Here is a 23,648-nt window from a genome sequence, read left to right as displayed (position 1 = left end):
ATTCTTTATTATCCAGCGATCTTTAAATTCTTCCCACTACTTGATGCAGTGCAGAATCGGTAAATATTCTCGAAGTATATGCACGTTGATTTGTGTGAAGTGGGTTGTGAACTAGAACTTCATCCCTTACGTACCTCTCATATAGTCTTTCCATCGATTTTAAGAGAAACGATGTTTGGATAATTGGTCAAAAAGCCTTTGGTAGGATGTAATACATCCTACCTGGTTTTCAGATTTTCACACGTACATCTTTTCACTTCTTCTTAAGAATATATTTTAGAGCCAAAGAGGCTCTGAATATTCCCAAAAAGTGCGGCAGAAGGACATTGAGTCCCCACCGTAGTAGGGCTGGATATAGGCCATCAGGCCCTGGTGACTTGAAAGGGTGAAGCACGATATAGCCCATCTTACCTTTTCCTCACTAATCATTCTGGCGAGATGCCAGTCATTCAGTGAGGGTATGATTGTTTTTTTCGACCAGTTAGGTGCTATTGAGGCGCTAGAACCGGGAAAGTGTGCTTTCATCAGGATTTTAGCAAGTTCGCAAAGGTTGGATGATTTGCTTCCATTTTCCTTTGTTAATATCTTGCAAATGTGCACGTGACCTGTATCTGGGCACTGTATGGTCAAAAATCATTCATCACTATGGAATCCCTGATTGAATTTATAATAATACTATGTCCTGATCTAATCATTACGTTGTTCAGGTTTTCTCGCATAATATCCCATTTTCGCTCTCCCCTCTAGTAGTAATTTGAAAAAGAGGCAGATTTAGTAAGGCCTTCATAGATGCTTTTAATATACCCCACAGAGCTCCTGTTATTCCAAGCAATACAAGAAAGTATTTAGACCTTTCTTAGTTTGAGCAACATTACTCACTACTTTTAATAATCTTCCTACTTCCAACATATCAAACATTGATATAATTGATAAATTGCGTTAGGCTTTCACGGCCATCGTCTAACTTATTAAACTGTTTATTCGGGCTGTTGGGCCGTTGTCTTCTGTTGAGATTTGTTCTCGACGTTTCGCCAACACTAGGGGTTGGCATCTTCTGGAGATGTTGATGCTTCGCTTGTAAGCAGAAACTGACGACGCGTTGTACTACGGAGGCAATATTTATAATTCCCACTCGCCTCCCCTCCACTGGTTTCGGCTTGAGGGGGCGTGTCGTTGTTTATAGTAGCTTTTCTATCTCCGTGTTTGGCGGGAAGGGCGTTTGTGGATTTTAATACTGGTATCCATGTTTTGTTGATTTTTTCAAAAATCAACAAAACAGGTCAAACAGATCAACAAAACAGGTCAAAAATCAACAAAACATGGATACCAGTATTAAAATCCACAAACGCCCTTCCCGCCAAAACACGGAGATAGAAAAGCTACTATAAACAACGACACGCCCCCTCAAGCCGAAACCAGTGGAGGGGAGGCGAGTGGGAATTATAAATATTGCCTCCGTAGTACAACGCGTCGTCAGTTTCTGCTTACAAGCGAAGCATCAACATCTCCAGAAGATGCCAACCCCTAGTGTTGGCGAAACGTCGAGAACAAATCTCAACAGAAGACAACGGCCCAACAGCCCGAATAAACAGTTTAATAAGATTGATATAATTATTGTAAACTGATGCTTATTTTATTAGTAAGACGCGTGGGCATCTAAAAGTTTAAACAAATTCTAAAATTAAAACTTCTTTGATTACAAAATATGAATTGTTATAACAAAATTGTATTTTCCAAATCGACGGATACGTGAGGAAACCGAAATGTCCTAAAATGGATTTGGATTTATAAAAACAATCCATCCATTTATACCAGATTTAATTTACTTTATAAGGCAGCTGATGGAAAAGTAAAGGATAAAGAAGCAAATGCTCATATGATAATTATTGCTCTTCAGAAAGTGTATTATAGGATATTTCGAGACGTTCCATGGTGAGTACTCAATAAGTAATGAGTTCCCGGTGAATATGTAAACAACGTGGTAGATTAGTATGATGATCTATCAACTAGTCTTAAAAAATATGTGGAAGAGACATAAATTTCGTGTAAAAATAGGATTACATAGTCCCTAGAATGTTTATTTAAAGAGGAAGTTACTACTCACTGCGAATAAGATGATCACTTTGGATTGTAAAATGATTGTCAAAAGTAATAGTTTTAGAGGAACACAAAATAAGTCGTGATTAGATACACACTTAGGCAAGATAATATATATGTGTAAAGAGGATTAATAGGGTTCATAATTAATAATTATTAACCGAAACAAAAACTTATGCAGATATGTAATCAGTAGTGGATTCCGCTTATGCATAAAGGCAAAGAGTTATATTTAACTAATATTATAATATTCCTTATACTTATTCAACTATCGAGGAACCAGTATTTCCATTTTTTCTTCTCCATTCCTTTTATTCCCATAAAAGAATGCGACTAAGAATCATTGATAGGATAGTACTCGTATATCATCAAGCGAAAGACAAAAAATTGATGACTGACTGTCGCCGTTAAAAAAGAAATGTATCTTTAATTTTAATAATGAAAAGACATTGTTGCGTCTAATTTACTTTTTATGTTTTTTTCTATTAAATTTTTATTGTACAGTATGTTTTCTAATTCACTAGATTTTCAATTTGTGATAGAAAATATTTAACGTTTTATGAACTACAAATTATTTAGGAGGTGACTTCTTTAAAAAAAGAAGTAAAAAATAAAAAGTTTAAAAACTGCTACCGTTATCCTGTCTCATTATCGCTGGCCACCGAATTTTCCAAGTAAAAAGAAAAAATCCCGTAAGCCACACATTCTACTAATGACTGTTCGGAACTTTTCTCAGAAATCCACGCTAATCGTTCTCTCAAACCGACACGAGACACGGGATTGAGCCAATCGAGAAAAAAACACACAAAAGCAATTGTTATAAGAAATAAAGTTGGTACTAATTGACAGTGATCGTGCTAAGTCGACCAGAAATGGTGTAACAAGGCTCACTGCGATACTACACCAATTTATTTGACAACGTACAAGAGGACTACTCGTTAATTAAACCGGTGGTCAGTAACTTTGAAGTCGTAGAAAAATTTTAAGAACTGGACCGACTTCTTACGATACCGAGCTTTCTAAAGATTCTATAGTGTGGAAGATTGTTTCTGTAAAGTTATTAAAATTTTTAATTTTTAATGTTTTAGTAGATACTAGCAGATAAAAATCAATTATTGTTTGTACTAGAACCTAAGTCTGTTTCTACCCTCTGATAACCAAAATTTATAAACGATAACACACATTCTAATTACTCTAGAATGAATAATAATATATTTATTAAACTGTGGCACAAACAAGCAGTAGGTTCCAGTAGTTTATCAATGGAACAATAAAACTCCATATCTCAGTATGATTTATAAAAGAGAAAAGAAAAATTAATGCAATAATTACAGACAAATTGCAACCCGTGATTAAATCTTAGGAGTATGCCTGATTTTTAAGTGAACAAAATTGTACCACTTCTTTGAGTACTCCAGAAAAGCATGTATAAAAACATGTATTAAAATAAACTTTGTACCCTTAATACCATTGGTCAAGAAGAACTAAATAATCTTGAATTATTAAATAAATTGTCTATTCAATTTATATAAAAAGGGGATTACAGGGTATGTCTCTAGAGTTAAGAATCTTAGTAAAACAGTATATCTCTCTTTTGGTTAAAAAGACATTGTAACTATTTCAAGGGTTTCAAGCAGGCTGGTATACCCACAAGCAGACGATCTTACAAAGTGCGATTTTCTGTCCTGAGGAAAGTCACTCGAAAGGATACATAATAGTAATAAAAAAAGGTGGTTACGAACGTTTATGTTATTGCAACCCCAATATACATTTAAAAAAATTTAAAAAATTTAAATTGATTTTAGTACTAAAAGACATTAATAAATAAATAAGACATTAATAAAAACAATACAACGTTTGCTACATAAAAGTCAAGAAAAGTCTATGGAAGAAAAATAAAGATGAAAATAATTAGTAAACTGGATGATTCAAAAACGTGCTGTCTGGAAACTTGATACGTAGACTGTGTCTGTAATTATGAGAATTAATATGGCAATGCGAATATTAAGCAGTACGCGAATTTTCTTTAATGTTTATTTTTCAGATTTTTTAATATATACAGGATGTCCCGGAAAATAGTGGGTTCCTTAAAGGTATGGGCTGAGTGTAGCATTTAAAACAAAAAAGTCTTACTTATAACATTTTTTTATAAATTCAACCGTTTTCAAAAAAATATATATTAAATTTAATCCATTTGATTAGTGTCCACAGAAAAGCAAATACATCCGGCAACGTTGTGCTCCAAAAGGTATGGGCAGAATGCGATAGTTTAATTTATTTTTATACAAAAAAGGTACATTATTTGTAAACAGTTGTAATTACCCGTAGCTCAAGAATAAATAGTATTGTCATGTTTTCGATTCGCGAGTATCACGATATGTTAATTACGTACGGTGAAGCCCACTGTGACAGTAATAGGGCTGTTAGACTTTATGTTGAACGCTATCCCGAATGACGACATCCTAATGCCCGAAGTTTTGTGATCGTGTCCCAAAGGTTATTAGAGACGGGTTGTGTGATACCTAAAAAAACTAGCGGTAGAACACGAAGTAACCGTAGACTAAATGCAGAAGATGTGATTTTGGATGTAGTCAGTAATAATCCAAGAGTAAGTACTCGATCTGTGGCTAGAATGGTTGGCATTTCAAAAAACATTGTTCACAAGACATTTACGGAACAATTGTTATCATTACCATTACCAACGAGTGCAAGATTTACACCAAGGCGATTTACCTCGAAGATTAAGATTTTGTAGATGGTTTCAAAACAAAATCGCCAGAGAACCCAAATTTTCGTGCAAAGTGTTGTGTGCAGATGAAGCTTGTTTTACGAGAAATGGTGTGTTTAATTTTCACAATTGTCACGTTTAGAGTGATGAAAACCCGTATGCTATACGTAGGACAAATTTTCGAAAACAATTTAGTAGAAATTTATGGGCTGGGATTATTGGTAATCGTCTGATTGGACCGTACGAACTTCCCAAAAGATTGAATTTCCCACTTTTCCTCGTCGTTGGAGCGGTAGAAATGGACACGTTCTGTGACCACCCAGAACACCAGAATGCAATGTTATGGACTTTTATTTTTGGGAACATCTAAAATCATTAGTATACGACAACCAGGATAAAATTAAAACAGATCCTCAATTGCGACAACGAATTTTTGATGCTGCTGAAATAATCAGACATAATTTACATACTTATAATAATAAGAATAATTGGATTCGTCGAATAAACGCGTGTATCTGTGCAAATGGTGGCCATTTCGAACATTTATTGTAATAATAATTTTCCGTGTAAGTAAAAACAGTATTCAAACTTTAATTATTAAATATTTAATAAAAACAAATACATGCTTTTTCTCTATCACTTTTATCAGTATCAATACATACTATGCCTAACGATCGACGATTCATGATAGCTGATTTACAGTAATTAACGAAGAATAACAAGGAACGCAACGTTGCCGGCTGTATTTCCTTTTCTGCGAATAATAATCAAATGGATTAAAATTAATAATTTTTTTTTGAAAACGGTTAACTTCATAAAAAATGTTATAAGACTTTTTTGTTTTAAATGCTGCAATCTGCACATATCGTTAAGGAACGCACTATTTTCCGGGACACCCTGTATATTAAGTATGAGATGGAAACGTACGAGATCGAAATTTTAGCCTTACAAGAAAATAGAAAGATCAAGAAGACATATTAAAAAAGAAAGAGGTACACAATGTTTTACTCTGGAGAAACCAAATAGGGTCATATTGGTAAAGCTTTTCTAATTAGCAGTAAACTAAGGTACAAGGTGATAAATTTTAAAGCTGTGGAAGACTATCTTATGTCAGAATAAAAAATAAGCAATGTAATTAAACTTTTCTTAATGCATATGTTCCGACTGGGAATCCGAAAGAGGAAGGTAAACACTATTTTTTTCATTTGAAAATATACCCAAGAATGACATACTAATTTCACTAGGCGATTTCAATGCATTAATAGAAAATAAAGACATAAACAAAAACGTAGTTGGAATGGAAACTGTCCACAAAATTACAAATAATAATGGAAGAATGCTTTGTAACCTAGCAGTAGCAACGTACACATTTATAACACACACTTCATAAATACAAATACACGTAATTAAATAGATCATATTTAAATTTCAAAAAAGTGGAGAAAAATAATTTAAGATGATAGGTCTTATAGGCGTGTAAATGCAGATTCTGTCAACTTCCTATTAATAGGAAATATGAAAATAAAAGTAATTTAAAGACACAAAGAAATACACAAAAAGTAAAAAATATAATTTAGGGAAACTAAAGTCGGATATTATTCAGAAAGATTATTCTAAAAAGTTGAAAGCAAATTTCTCAAACCCTAACAATATATAAAGAAATAAAGAGGAAAAACGAATGGTTGACGGAGACGACGAAACAGCAACCAGGGAAAAAATCTAGCACGAACGAAATATTTAAACCCAGGTAGAGAAGAAGACTTAAAAGAGTATAGGAGAAGAAAGACTCAGACAAATGCTGTACTAACAAAGAAAAAGAGATGGATTGATGAACTTATAGAAGAGTTGGAAGTAAATAGCAAGAATAATGTAAAGCTATATAAATATATAAAATCACAAAACAAGAAAAAACCAACAGTTAAGATTGATGCCAAAATATGGGAGAAACATTAAGAACAGTTATTTAAGGTCAGCGAAAGCACTCACGAATACACATAAGAAAGAAACATACATTAATTGTAAAAACAAAATTGAAAATGTGATGAGAAATCTAAAGCAAAAGAAAGCAGCAGACCCAGACGAAATCCCACACGAGCTAATAAAGCGAGGAGAAGAAGAACTGCAACGAAAAATATACGACCTAATAATAAGAAATTGGAAAGAAGAAAAAATGTCCGAAGAATAGAAAACAGGGTGGATATTTCCTATTCTAAAGGAACCTAAACAGTTTAAATGAAGAATTAGCGAAGGTGTACAAGAAGGCATCCAAGAAAGATTTAAATCAAAATAAAACAAAATACCTAAAATGCTCAAGAAATAATACAATTAATGTGACAAGGTTAAATATTGGCGAATATGAGTTTGAAAAGGTAAAACACTTTAATTATCTTGGGGTCTCAGTTAATGGAACTAATGAAGAACTAATCTCAGAAGCCTAGTAATCAATGAAATAATTCTGACAGAAAACAGAGCTTACTGTAAATACTTACAACAACTTTCTCAAAAATAATAAGCTTACTCCGAATACTAAACTGAAAATTTACACAGCAGCAATTAGACCTGTGATCACATATGGTCCTGACGTAATGAGGCTGAGAAAGAAAGATTGAGGATCCTAAAAAGAAAATACATTCGGAAAATAGCAGGCTCTAAATTTCGGTAATATTGAATTTATATAACTGATGAACTACGAAGTAAGGGATCTTTTGAAAAAGACATCGTTAGATTTATCTTGACACAGAGACTTAAATGGGTGGGACATCTAAAAAGAAGAAATCCAGAATCAGTTATCTAGAAAATCACCAAATGGAGAATTATAAAATGAGATGAAGAACTAGATAACTGGGGAGCTTAAGAAGATGTGAGTTACAGAATATAGACCCATAAGCAAAAACAGGAAAAAATAGAAAAATATTATAGAAGAGGTTGTCTCACAACCAATTGTAAAACCAAAATATTAATGGGGACTCTTCTAGGCGACAAATGAACCAGAAAAACTTAAAGAGAGCGGCAATCAATCCGCTGGTAGTGTAGATACCATGATGATGAGGACAGTGCCGATATTAATTGGCATATACTGCTGCTATTAATTGGTATGCACTGCGGATATTAATAGATAGGTATGTTTACAAATACTTACAAATCAGATCCTGATACACTTTTAATATCGTCCTCCACTGTGCATAAATATCTACTTGTATATAACGTTTATGTTTAAATAATGTTAAATATGTATTTACATAATACTTGATTTCATCTTTTGTATAAAATGTATAAAGTAATTTGCGTTGAGTATAAAATACACTTTATGCCAGCATGGGCGTAAACTACACTATTGTGTTGTTAGTAACTAAGCAATAAAAACAAAGCACTGAACTAGTATGACATAAAATAAATTATAGGAAGCCGTGTAAGTAGCAAATATTAGGGCTACATCTATTTTAACTACAAAAAAATTAAACTTTTTATGCGATGGGCGGTTACTTGTTTAAAATTCATGTTTAATAATGTTACATAATACAAAATACTGTTTTTTATTTCCACATTTCTATAAATTTTAAGGAATTCATTTTTCTTCTTCTTCTTCTTTATAAGCAATTCTGCTTGTTCATTGGCGGATTAATACCTCTACGGAAGGTTGTCACTCCATCTTTTGAGCGATCGTCCAATATTTCTTCTGCCAATTGGTATCTTATCTCTTGCTATTTTGACGGGTCTCCTCCATTCTGCTTATGTGGTTATTCCATTCTTTTTTTCTATTTAGTGTCCAATTGTTTATACACTGTACGCTACATTTTCTTCGAATGTCTTAACTTCTCTTTCGGTCTCTCAGCGTATTTTCTGTAAGTTTTCTCCGTACTCTCATCTCTGTTGTTTTCAGTAGCCTTCGTGTTGTGGCTGTGTCGGCTCTTGATTCTCAGGCATATGTCATTATTGGTTTTACAATGGTTTTTTAAATTCTTGACTTTTTCTGTTCTAAATTCTTGATTTGCTGTTTGTACTTGATCTCTCACTTCTTTATCCAGGTCTCCATAGCTGGACAGTGTAATTCCAAAGTATTTTATTTCCATTACTTGTTCAATACTAATGCCATCAGTTTCTATTTTACATCTTTGCTGATTACTATTGTTTTAGTTTTATGAGATAAGATTGACACATTAAATTCTTTTGCTCTTATGTTAAATACCTTCAGTACCGTACCGACAGTACGTCTTCAGTACCTATTATCATTAGACTCGAGAGCAGTGTATGATTTACTAGTTATGTTTTTAAAAGATAGTAAAATAACCATGTAAATAATTATACATTAGTTAATAATGTAACCTTTGTCTCTAACCCAATTGTTTAAATTCCTTTCTTACCGTGGCCTAGTGTTGTATGTTAAAAAAATGCCTTGATGGGCCCCTAGGCGAGAAGACAGTGACCCTGTTTACCTGTTAACTGTGTTGTATATTTATTTTAATATAAACTCAGACAACCTTTTCTACCATGTTGAGTCTGGTTGAAAGACTAAAAGTCTATGCCAAAAAAAAAATTTTAATCCGTGGATCAGTCTTTGCAGACTATCTTCGTCTTGGGCTATTAATATTACGTCGTTTGCGTAACACAGTGTTTTTACTTTTTGTTTCCCATTCCGTATCCGCTTGCTTTGTTAACGCTTTTAATAATATAATTTATGATTAAATTAAAGAGCAAAGGACTCAATAAGTCTTATTCCGATGCGTATTTTTATAGGTTCTGTATGTTGTCCATCTATTCTGACTTCCATTTTGTTGTTTTGGCAGATGTTTTCAATAGTTTTTATAACATTTAGGGTAACTTCTCTATTATACAGAAGATATATTACATTTTTAAGTCTTACTCTGTCAAATGCTTTCTTTAAGTCAATCAGACACAGAAATGATGGTCTATTATATTCTCATTAATTACGATCTTCCACTACGAAAACCCTGTTGTTCGTCTGCTGAACTTATCCTCTGATTCATTTTTCTTGTAAAATTTTACGTTGCTTTTAAGTTTTTAAGTTTTAGGGTAGTATTTAACAAAGTTATACCTCTGTAGATATCAGGCTGCTTGTTATCTCCTTTTTTTAATAGTAGAATTAGTTCGCTCGTCCTCCATCATTACGGTATTTTATTGTGTTTTATAATTTTATTAATTAATGTTTTTATGAATAAATTTTTGCTATATTGAAAACAGATTCTTAGTCATCGTCTTAAAGGTGTTGCAAAGTCCTGTTCAGTCACTATTTGTTCTTTAATGTGCGTCGGTATTCGTTGCTAGCTGGTTTCTATTCCTTCATGTCTTTGGCCTAATTTTTATTTATGATTTAGATACTCTTGGATAAATCGATGACAAGAACTATGGGAGAGAGCTAGAAGTACATATATATGACATAAATGCAAGATGAAAAGCATCAGGGACTGAGTAAGAAATAGAAGAGTATAATGGCACGATGATATAAGCCAAATGACAAAAAAGTATAGTAGTTAAGACGACAAGAGACTGTTGCCCAATAGGAAGACGATAATTTACTAGAGGCAATTTAAAAAACACACAAACTTATGTATATACAAAAAAAACAAGAAAATTTTGATTTTACTTACTATGTGAAGAATGTCTGCAACAGAAACAGAGTAATCAAATTGAATATACATTATAAAAATTGGAACAATATGAAAAAAAAAACTAAGTGATGTGATTGTAGATCTGTTATCCATGAGTACTATTTAAATACAAATAAATATTTTTTAATAGTTTAAATATCTACAGTACTTACTATATATTTTATAGTATAATTTGAGTTTCCCGTGATTAACAATGTTATTTCTAAGAAGAGAATTATGATATCGTCATTTTATTAATACTTGTCGAACAGAGGCTCGTGTGATGAAGTTTATTTTCTCTGTAAACAGTATCTTTTACACCAGTGATACCGCAGCCAACTATCTTATTAGACGGCTTCTATTAACTATAATATAAGTCCTCGAGGCTTCGACAGATGTTCTGTGTACAAGCTCTTAGCCTATATCAGTTAGACCTTTTCTTTGGACCTGGTATACCTGGAGGCCTTATATAAAGGTGACATTAAATCTTTTTATAGCAACAGTAAGCTTTACTAAAAGTGCCTTACTGTGCTGGAGGTTTATTCTGTAGGACCCTAATTGTGTCATTGAGACCTATTTGGGACAGAACCGGAGTCTGCGAACACGGTTAACTCTCTGCTCGTTTTATACTATATTTTTATTTGTAGACTTAATGGAGTTGGCAATGCTTAGGCAAAGCTTTTTTTCCTATACCGGGTCCCCCTCGGTATTGGAGAGTACTCGCTGCTCAAATCTCACCATATGATGAGCTAGTTGTGATGCGTCGTGTCCTACCACAAAAATACTGACAATATGATTTTAAGGATATATAGTGTACAGCACACATTGAAATATTTGTTTAAGGATAAAAGTAACAGATAAGGAAAAAAATAATAGTTATTTATGTACCAAGTTGGTAAAGTAAACTTATATAAAACTAGTCTTATATTACGACCGGAGCTAGACGAGTATCAAACGAGTTTGATAAAGAGTATTTACTGACTTGGTGCATACAAAATTGAATCATTAACCATAAAAAATATTAACAAACACAAGAAATTTTAATTTTAGACAAAATAAAAATTTTATGATCACAGATCACTTTTGTATGATGGCTGCTTTCGATTTTTAATCGATAGTTATCAATACTGAATAATTACTAAATAGGTAAATTAAATTTAAGTTTTGATTTATTTTATATGAATATAATTACAAAATACTATAGAATTTTAGTTTTAACATAAATTTAATTAATAATAACGTTATTGTTGTACAATGTTTTTAATAATTAGGATAAGATAAAATTTAAGTTTATTCAAATAAATAATAGATTACTGACATCGACCACTACTATTCAATTTTAATCAACTTGATTTATGTTTGCGGTTTTCTCTCAGTATAATAATATAGTTCGTCCCAAACCCTTCTTTCAGTGCGTCATATCGAATTCTCTCTAACACATTAAGCTAGAAGTAACAGAAAAAAACGTGAGTCTGTGATTATTATACATAGAACTTAGAAAATTATTTATCGTAAAGCTAATTCTACTTACGTATGTATAATTGGTTGGAGTTTAGAATAGGCTAAATAGATATCCAATCAATGATGCGCATAAATATAATTTGACGCAGATTGTCTCGATTGTGACAGTACTTTCACAATGTCAACTGATAAATGTCATTCCAGGTTAGTATTATCAGACATTTTACAGTGAAAATTTAATTTTGTATTTATTGTCATAAAAATATTTTAAATAAATTTGCCGAGATATATCGAGAAAGAACAAAGACTAATATTAAAATTATTAAATTATTTTTAATTATAAAAAAACAGATTACCATCCTGCAACTATCAAATTTAACTAAAATGTCATGCAATAATGCTCGACATTCTTAAAATCCTATATGACGTCAAAATTAGTGACGCACTGAAAGAAGGGTTTGGGACAGACTGTATGTTACTTTATTGCCGCAAATAAACACAATAATGAATGACTTTAATGACGGTTGGCGATAAATTGTTTTTATTTTCAAGCTAATGAAATAAGATTTAAATAACATTTTAAGGTTTTTTTAATTAAAAAATTGTAGTTTGAAAACCGCTTCCCATCCGGAATCCAAAATGCCAAAAAACAGTGTACTGTCAGTTTGACTTTCCAAACAAACCTTGTTTAGTGTGGATAATTTGTATTTTTCGTTGTTTTTTAATTTTTTACAGAATCTTTCTGCTTTTTGCAATATCTAAGTATTCTAATAGTTACTACAACGATTTTACAAAGTTGTGTAAATAATAAAGCATTGTTTTATCAAAATAGCAATAAAATGCATGTATCAATAAAGTAAGGTTAGAATGTCTTTAATTTAAACTTTTAAACTATATTTCATAGAAATAGAACACTGAATTATGATGGTATTATCGTAAAAAACACTATACTTTAAAGAAAAAGCAGCAGAGGAAGCAAAATGTTAGCTTTATAAAAATTAAAAAGTCTTGAGATTGGGCATTTCAACTTTTGTTTGGAAAGTAATAATAGCAATATGACAGCTGTGAGGTCACACTTCGGCTGTCCATTATAAAAAAAAAATCAACATATGTTGACATAAGTAAATGCATAGCCAGGATTTAGTGAATTTTTTAATGTTGAAAATAAATGAAAAACGATAACGGTAATGTTTTTAATAAATATTAATAAAAATACCATATTAATTAATTTGGGAACTTATAAAAACATGCAGAGTATTATTTGTTTATGTTAATCTACTTAAACTGCAAATTAAACAGGTGGGCCAGCTGATATGGGAAGGGGCTCTTAAATCCTTCTCGCAACATACTACAATTACAGAATATTTGGCATTTACTGTACGACTAGAAAACACGTTTTTTTATATAAATTATTCAAATTTTTACGATTTTATTACAATATTCTTCGCACTCTTTAAATTATGTTTTTTTCTGCTTATGATTTCTTATATACTTTATAATTAAGAATTTTTAGGAATAAAAAGGTCCTAAAATTGTTTTAATGTGGCATGTCTAAGTTAAATATAATGTTTATATGTGATTGAGCTACAATTAATTATAATGAAAATATCATTGTTAACTATTATTTGATGTTTCGATTTCAAATCCGGAAATCATTTTTAAAAAAGATTATTTAAAAATTATGCAAAAAAAAGCATAACCAACAAGTTGTTAAAAGGGTTGTTATCAAAACAAACAATACATTGAGATCTATCCTATCCAAAACCAAACTTAACAAGATACAAGAGAGATCAAAGAACTGCATATATAAAATATCTTGTGAATACAGTAATTTCTGTGTAGGTGAAACCGCCAGACAACTAAGTGTCAGAATAAACGAGCATGAAACGTACATCAAAAACAGAAAGTTTGACAAATCACAGACATGCAAACATGCCTGGGATAATGAGCACTGAGTACAATGGAAAGATGCATCAGTAGTCATGAAAAAAACAGACATGAAAAAGAGAAAAATAAAAGAAGCAGCTTCTATCCTAAAAAAAAACGTGTAGCAAACCTATCAGCAGAATGTAGCAGGCTTTGGTTGTCAACACTAAAAGAAGAAGTCAACAACAAGAATATACCAACAATAGCAGATTAAGAAAGTCGGAGACATATCATCTACAATTATACATAATATATATGCAACACACAATACGCAAACAAATAATGCAGAAACTCACAAAATAATCAGAATTTCATATCCTAAGGCACAAACTCCACCTTCAGATTTTTTCAACTAAAAGCATGATTATTGCCTACTAGATCGAGACCGAGTAGGTCAACAGACATAAACATAACCCTTAACAACTTGTTGGATATTCTGTTTTCGCACAATTTTTAAATAATCCTTTTTGAAAAAGATTTTCGGAGTGGAAATCGAAAAGTCAAATGTTAGTTAGAAATTTAATTTTCATTACAATCAAATTATTACTCAATCCCATATAAATGTAATGTTTCATTTTTAAGCTATTTACTTTTTATTTAAACCTCTTTTTTGTTTTACTGTTAGTTATTCTGCTTTATCAGATTAGATCTGGCGTATATTTTTTATGCGCCTTAAGTTAATCGTATTAAACGATCTATTATATTTATTTTACGATTCATATGAAACTTTTTCAACTAAAATTCTTATTTATTTCGATCTAGAACATATTATGAGCCAACAATCTGCAAATCATGGAGTCGATATATGACTACGAAGATTAAAATTGCATAAGCAAATGGTTAAAAGTTCGGTAGACCAACGAAATGACTAATAAACTATATACAACTAAGTATTTATAAACATACAGTTTGAGTATTTTTGTTTATTTGTCATAAAAAATCCGTCAGATAAATAAAAAATCACTCTTAATTGTAATGCATTTTTATATTTATTTAATTATAAAAAAGAAATTAAAATATTTGTTTTTTAGTTTCAGGGCCTGTCTTAAGAGAGTCAGAACAAGCGACGCTAACTTGGTAGGCAAACTGTTCTTCAATGTTGTCCAAACAAAATGCTTCGTCCTCAAACCCAAGAAAAATTGTGTCAAATACTCCTGGTGGGGGAAATGTGAAAAAATCAAAATAGTCAAACAAGCAATATTAAGAGATAATTTATCTTATTAACCTTAGACAAAATTATAGACTAATAATTAAACCATTGACAGCAGGTTTTGAAGTTTACAAAAGACGTTTTTATTGTGTAAAAATAAAATTCCACCCAATCAAAACTAATAAATTTTAAAAAGTTCAGGAACGATGTTGATTTTTTCTCCAGTACTTATTTATAATTTAAAAAACTGTGGATACTTCAAATATAAATCATGTGTAAATTTAATATTATTTCTATCTGAATATATTACATATGTTTTACCAGTAGATAGTATCACAAGAATAGTTAAGTACTATTTTAACTAGTAAAGAGTATTTACGCGGCAAATGTAGTTGCGTAAAAACTAAAAAATAGATATGCTTCAGAATAAAAAAAGAAGAATATGACATAAGTTATGTCAAAATTTTCAAACTGACTGTTGCCGAGAACTTTATAGACCAGAGAACTAACATGGAACTAACGACTCTTACATGACTCTCCCTGATACAGGTATCTAACAACTTAAAATACATGTGGTTTTACGATAGAAAGAAGTTTTGACACATCTATCTTTTAATATAGCAGTGGTGAAGACTGTAAAGGGTACTTAGCTTTGAAATAAGAAAACTATTTTCTATTATTTCTTTTCTAATCATGTCTTCCATGAAGTTCAAGACTCGGTGTGGATCTAGATTAAAATTATCCTTTTTTGCTCTAGACGTCTGATTCCTGACAGAACGTCATGACAGAATTCACGTAGATGCTAAATCGAGTAGAGTATTTTTGAATGATTTCACAATCCACAGTGCCGACTAATTATTTGTATTTTATGAACCAGTAGGCGGTTTAATTAAAAGATATTCACCTTTTCATGTTTTATTATAGCTTCTCTCAAGCGATTCTTGCTTTTGATACGTCTCTTGTACTAATTAACTATGAATTATGCTATTACCAATTTTCAAAAGTGTCCCAAATTAAAGATCGCTTTTTGCAGTTAACCTTGTAATTCATCTCATTCGTCTAAGCCTTGATCAAGAATACTATATTATGGCGTTGGAGAACAAATTAGTCAAACCTTTTGCGTTTGAATCGGTATCAATAAAACGATATAACTGTTATTTCGGTGTAGTTGCCACCTCCTCAGTCGACTCGGGCTGATGCAAGTTTAAACTCGGAATGTTCACCTTTAGGTCTCCAAAATACGCGAGTATTGTACGCAAGTGTTGTGCCGTCTAAACTGCTACTCGCTTCTCAACTCCCCTTATTTTTGGCCATGTCAGTCATCTTCACCAATACTTCTTTGACATCTTTTTCCGGCTTCCGGGTGGCCAATCTCTTTTTTTTTTTTTTTTTTTTTGCTGGGACCCAAATCAATATTTTTTTGCCATCTAGTGTCATGCATTTGTTCTAAATGGCCATACCACATTAGTCTTTTCTTTTTATTGTTTCTATTATAATACCATCTACATTTATAATTCTTCTAATGTCATCATTTCTGACATGGACTAGCCTTGAAATCATTGCGCTATATCTCCAGTACTTCATTTATAGGGAAACCAATCTGTCTGTATCTTTCTTTCAATCGTCCATTATTTCTGACCCATATGTATATATCCTTTCAACAATGGTTTATAAATAGACAATAGACATTTTTGTTTTATTTGTTACTTTATGGCTTCAGAGGATTAAATTGATTTGGCAAATAGTAGGTCTTCCTTGTTCAATTTTGTTTTAATATCTTACTAGCTCTTTCCTTTAGATGATAATATTACACCCAAGTATTTGGAGGATGAGCACTACTTAATTTTTCTGTAACGAGATCTTGCTTGCTTTTATCGATAATTATCATATTAATTTAAAGCCCAAAAATCAGTGTTATTAATATTTGATATGACACATTTTCTTTAGTAACCAAATAGTAACTAAAAAGTCAGTTTATGATTTTTTCATATGGCCTTTTAAATGTTGGATGCAAAATTCATCTATAAGATGCCAATTTCTTCTCATTATTTAGAGTCACATAACACTTCATGATGTCTTTTTTTAACATCGAGTTAGAATCTATGGAGAAGCTATGAGCATATTAACGTGTGTATTTAAAATGGCGTAGGTAGGCGTGGCTAACGATGATACCAATATGGCGGTGGGATCATGGCCGGACTCAATAATATTAAAACTACTTTAAAAATAACACAAATAAAAAAACACGATATATTATACATAAAGATCAATTAATACAGTCAAATACTATTAATTTATTCTCTGAAGTACGGGCCATTAATTTGTTTACATATTTGTATACTAACCTGTAGAACGTTATTCCTGAAGATGTTTTATTAACATTGCTTCTGCTACTGCAACTATGTTGAGAACAAAAAACCATTATTATGCACTATCAGAATATATTATTACAGTTTCTATAAAAGTATTATAAAACTAAAAATAGTCGAAAAACAACAAACGTAAAGAAACATATACGATCTGTCAAAAGTGTCAAAACAATCTTAACGATATGGCCGAAGTGAGGTCGTTTTAAGTCACGTGATGACCTCTCCATAGATTCTAACTCGATATTTTTTAACCTAACCTAACCACATTTTTTAATCAAATTGTTTGCACAAGTTACCTTGACAGATTTAAAAAATTGCTTTCTGGGATATTATGTCATTCACTTTCTGTTTATTATATTGGCAGTGTTTTTTTTTAACAAATACTGTTTAATTAAAATTTATAGAAGCTTAAATGCTGACTGGTCTTGTGATATGTAACTAAGTTAAAGATTATTTGAAGTATGCATTAGTTCCAAAAATTATATTTTTTAAATGAATCTGAGGAACACAAAAAGACTGTAATCAATTGAATTAAACAAATTACATCTTTATGCAAAACCTCTTATTTTATTTTGTAGTTATATTTTATTTGTTTTAGTCGAGCAGACAATTTAGAGAGTTTTACTCCGTTTTCATCAAAAACGTAAAACAATGAAAATCAATAGTTTTTATTATTATAAACAATGCACAAAACTAGGCAAGAATATATATATATATATATATATATATATATATATATATATATATATATATATATATATATATATATACACCTACTACTGACAATATTATTAAAACAATAATATGAAACTCGATGTCTGAGTTAATTTAAGATAATAATCAAAATATTAACAAATAAAATTAATTTCTTTGTGGCAAAAGAATAGGCAGGTTTCATATCAAGATACAGAACGAACCTTTCAGTAACAAAAAATCTGATCGGGAAATACATTGAATATAACAAACCTCTTATATTTCTAAAAAGGCACTCGGCTTAGTAAATCAACGAAAACTCTTAGATTCCTTAACCAAATGTAGACTAGGTCATAGATACTTAACAACAATCAAATATACTTACGAGAACGCAATATCAAACGTTAAAATGCCAAACAACCAATACACAAACAAATTCCACATAGACAGAGGGGCAAGATAGAATGATACACGCTCACTAAAAATATAAGAGTCAAAGAAGTATAGGTCTTACCTGCGCAGTATTTGGAATATTGTACATATTGTACTGTGATACTTCCACGTATCTGAAATGAAAAAGTTTCAATAAATGTGAACCTCCTGTTCCAACCTATGATACTCAAACACTCATTATGATAAAAAAGAATATACAAAAATACTTATAAAATGTAATTGAAAGAAAGATGGAAAAAACAATGCTGGGAATAAGTTAAAAGGATCGAGTTCCAAATCATCTGGTCAGGACTAAGACAGGGGTGCGGGAAACTGTTGAGGCAATTTTACATCTAAAATGGAATTTGATCTGACATGTTGGTAGAATGACGGATGAGCGGTGAACAAGAAAAATAGCGGAATGGCGCCCGGGATACGACGCGTATAGAAGTAGAGGCAGACCACAAAGCATATGTACCGAAAACATAAAGAGAATTATTAGAAATTAGATAAGGTGGACACAAGATTGAGAATAGTGGCAAAAATTTAGAGAGACCTACGTTCATAAGTGTACAATTTAGACTTTTTAGATAGATAGATATAGATGTGAAAGATGTGAAACGAATTCTAAATATTACGGAGTACCAGAAAAATACAATGATGAATGTTTAAAACCGAGAAAAAGGGAGCTTTCATAAAAAAAGGTGAAGAAAGCAATGGGCGGGAGCATGAAAAAAAGTCTAAGTATAATTTGGAGAAATATGGCTAGTAGTATTAGAAATGGTGTAATCTAAGTACTTGGAAACTGGTAAGAAAACAAATTTTAGAGTAATAAAACTTGATGGAATTCAAACCAAGTCCAAGAAAAAATAAAAAAACAGAAACAGAAACAGAAAAATAGAAGAAAACAGAAAACTGGTAAAAAATACCATGAAAATAAATCCAATATGGATCTTTAAAATTAGAATATGGACAAAAAGGAAGTCAAAGCAGCTATAGAGAAATCTTAGAATGTTAAGTTCATCTATACGATGAACAAATATTAAGCAAAGGAAATAAAATATCAGACTAAATTCAGATTAGATGTATCCAACACGAAACTAATAAAATACTTGTCCATGAAAAGAACAATGGAAAAAATACTTTGACAGTTTAATAAATGAACAGTTTGACATTTAAGTAAAATAAAAGGGAAGTAATAACAATGGTGGATGCACTAAAAAAACCAAAGGAAGATAAAGCAGTTAGATCTAGAAATATAAATATCGTTAGAATCAAAAAGAACAAGTCAACTAACATATTTGTAATATCATTATGGAAGTGGGACAAATGCCAGATAAATTAAGAAGTGTACATAACAAAATAAAGTATGAGACCTTCATGTAAAAGTAGGATTTCATCCAAGTTTATCAGTCCTTAGTTATTCTCATTAGTAATATTAGTGATGGATCACATAATATCACGATTTAAGTTAGGAATAATATAAATCTTCCAATAACGCTTTATTTTTAGTTGGTCTATATGAACATTACTTAGATCAATTACGTGTTATGATCGTTACAGTCTTTTTGCAATCTTCATACAATTTAGATTTGTTTAGCAATCAAATATGTAATTCTATAAACGAAATAAAAATAGACATAATGGTTATTTATTTATATTACAAAACAAATGTGATTTATGTTTAATCTAGTTATGTTTTTACTTTGTATAATTATATAGATAAATTTTATTTTTATATGTATATATGTACATTGTGGTATAAAATACTTAAAAGCAATAATTCATAGTACGAGAATTAAAAATATAACTTTTCTAAATATACAGGTGTTACAGAATGGAAATTTCTCTATTAGTCTACCTGCTTTTCTGCTGTATCCTTTTTCTATGTCTCTGACCTGAATTTCACAAAAAATTAACCTAGAATTATGCAGTGGCATCGAATAAAACACATTTATGAAATCTGATTCTTCCACTTAGAATAAGATAAAAAGGGAAAAAGATATTAATGATAAAACTGGTTAGATAGTATAGGAATTCTGCTGGTAAAATCTATATATTATATATATATATATATATATATATATATATATATATATATATATATATATATATAGATATATATTATCTATATATATATATATATATATATATATATATATATATATATATATATATATGTGTGTGTGTGTGTGTGTGTATAGTCCGTCTAGAAAGTATCCGGAATTTTATATTTTTCCTAATTTTAATAGATTCCCTTTTTGTAACATTTTAAGACAAAAGTAATACATCAAGTAGGTTGTGCTTAAAGTAGGTTATGGACAAAATCGCATGACAACACCATCTGTCAAATATTGTTGTTGGTAAACAGACTTTTATTTGTGAAATAATGTGAACTCGGAAAAAGTGCAGTGTATGAGACAATAAAGAGGATAAAAAATGGGATAGATATGAGACATAGACCAGTTTCGGGTAGACCGCGTAAGATTCGCGGAAACAATTTAAATGCTTTAGTGGCTTTAGGACGCCTAGGGTTTCGAAAAGTAGCGAACAGATTTGAAAATCAACGAAGAATAAAAGTGTGTCCAGAAACTGTCCCCATGTCACTGAAAAAACAAGGCTACATATCAAGGAATCCAAAAAAAAATCCCTACAATGACACCTGTGCAAAGGCAACGAACAATAGATTTTTGTCAACGTTTTCGAGAAGATAATTTTAATGATGTCTTTATATCTGATGAAAGTTGTTTCCAGCTTGGTGCAAATCATCTAAAAGTCCTATCAAGAGAAAATGTTACCGTTCAAGTTTCCAAATTTCCCACTAAAATAATGGTTTGGGGAGCAATATCTCAGCGTTGTGCTACACCTCTCTGTATAGTTAATGGTAGGCTGTTGATAGTGCGAAATATTGTGACATCCTAAATGGTTTTCTTCTTTAAACGGCTCATGTTTTATATCCAGAGGGGTGGCGTTTTCAGCAAGATAATGCAAGATGCCGTACTTCTGCTTATACTCAAGCTTGGATGAAGAACACGAATTGGCAACAATTCCGGGGCCAGCAGCATCTCCAGATCTTAGCCCCATTAAAAACATATTGGAACTGATGAAGATTGAAGTGGAATGAGAAGCGTCACGAGATAAAAAACTTTTGATTCAATCAGTTTTACAGGCCTGGAACACCATTACCGAAAATTATGGCCTTGACCTAGTTTCGGGTGTACCTGGACATTTAGTTAAGTGTTTAGATTTAAATGGAGGTTGTGTAAGTAAATGAGATGAATTATTTGTTGAAATTTTATATTTCAAGTGATAGATTCTGCTTTCTTTTTTCCGGATACTTTCTAGACGGACTATGTATATATATATATATATATATATATATATATATATATATATATATATATATATATATATATGATCTACCTATAATCTACATTTATTTTAATTAACTTCCTTTAACTTTCCTAATGAAATCAAATATCGAAAGTTTTAGGGCATACCTATAGTATATCTAACGAGGTTTTAAAATACGGATAAAATAACTAGCTGAAAAACTAACCATACTCTTCAACAAAATCTTAAAGTCGACCTAATCTCTGACAACTGGCATAAAAGTAATAAAACTGGATAAAAAACAAATTCCGAAAACTATAGAGCTAAAACTTATATACCATAGAGATTATGTTTACTTTTAAAACTGTTGAAAGTCTAAATGCAAAAATGAATTGCAAATATAAATTAACAATAGGGCTTCCGAAGAAATGGACCTACAACAGACACCATTTTTGTAATTAGATAACCTAAAGAGGAATTCAACAATAACAACAATATTTAATCTAATGCCCTTCTTACTCCAGTCACTACGGCTATTCACCTACCAATTTTGTCCTACTGAACCGAATTACTTGAAATTTGGTGAGTTGGTGGGTAAGTGGTCAAATAACAAAAGTTTTATAACGCTGATATGTGCTTACGGCCCGGGGTGGTTGCCACCCTTTCTCGGGGGTAGAAATTCGTTTGCTCTAAATTATCAAAGGAATCGTAAGAGCATTCAATTCTAAGCAACTTTTGTTTTATAGAGATTTAGAAATTCAATACTGTTTGAGCTATTAATGGACGAAAACTGCGAATTTTTATTAAAAAAATTCACGTTTTTTAACAGTTTTTCATGAATAACTCGAAAAATTTCTCAGTATGTAGGTACTTGTTCTTCTTTCCATGCCAAATTGAATAATTCCAGTAGTTTGTGTTTTCCTTAATCACCCATACTTTCAATTATTTTCGCCGCTATTTTATCATGTCCAGGTGCCTCTCCATTTTTTAGTATTCTTATTGCATTTATTAATTCCTCATATGTAATGTTTTCTGTAATTTCATTTTCTTCATTATTGCTTTTTTCTGTTTGCGGATCTGTAGTTTTTTGTTTCCGCCTGTAAAAGTTTTTGGAAATATTTTTCCATCTCTTCATTACTCTCTCTTCTTTTATCAATAGGTCCCTAGGTCCCCGTTCTTGTTCTATTTTGACATCACTTTTTTGTTTTTATTGCCTCTTAGACCGTTTATAACTTAAAAGAATGGTTTGTCGTCTTCTAATTCGTCTTCAAAATCTTTCCAGGATCGTTGTTTTGCTTTGAAAATTACATTTATTTTCTGTCAGTATATAGTCTATTATGGTCTTTTCTGCTTTACTATGCTATTAACTTGATACTTTTGTATATCTTTGTGCTCGTAGAAGGTATTGTTGACTCTCCGTGTTTTCCTATTACTGATGTAAACTGGTGATCTCTTTTTTCTACTCTGCCATTAAGATCTATTACAACATACATTGTCCGTTGCTAGCTTTAGTTACTTGTGATAATTCTTTTCAGAAACATTCATTTCGTTGTGCTTCTATGGTAAATGTACTGTATGATGAAAACCAATCTAGAAATGAATCTACAGAAGAGATGTGTTGACATAAAGACAATGGTTACATTATGGTTGCGTACATAGAATAAAAAGGGATTTAAAAATGAATTATTTCTTTAAAACCTGAGGAAATTTAAATAAAATACATAGTTGTCTAAAAGTATAGATATTCTGCATCACCTGTATATATTATTTTCTATCAGAATGACTGCTAACAAATAAATAGTTTTACATAGTCATCCCAACATATTTCTTAATGTTCTCAATTTATTATGATA

The 23,648-nt window shown here is 31.1% G+C and overlaps 1 protein-coding gene across 3 annotated transcripts in view; it reads left to right on the top strand.

Annotated features, from left to right (window-relative positions):
• The window catches only part of LOC140439656 (uncharacterized), a 484,195-nt gene extending 465,507 nt beyond the window's left edge, over positions 1-18,688 (top strand). For all 3 annotated transcript variants that reach the window (XM_072529696.1, XM_072529695.1, XM_072529697.1), the window contains one exon: positions 14,850-18,688. In XM_072529696.1, the coding sequence (XP_072385797.1) occupies positions 14,850-15,042 (193 nt within the window). In that variant the 3' untranslated portion in view covers positions 15,043-18,688. The remainder of the gene's footprint in view (positions 1-14,849) is intronic.
• The last annotated feature ends 4,960 nt before the right edge of the window (positions 18,689-23,648 follow it).

Source organism: Diabrotica undecimpunctata, chromosome 4 (assembly GCF_040954645.1).
Source record: "Diabrotica undecimpunctata isolate CICGRU chromosome 4, icDiaUnde3, whole genome shotgun sequence".
NCBI classification, from domain to species: Eukaryota; Metazoa; Arthropoda; class Insecta; order Coleoptera; family Chrysomelidae; genus Diabrotica; species Diabrotica undecimpunctata.
The sequence above is the reverse complement of the archived record's forward strand: the minus strand, read 5'-3'. Positions and strand labels throughout refer to the sequence as shown.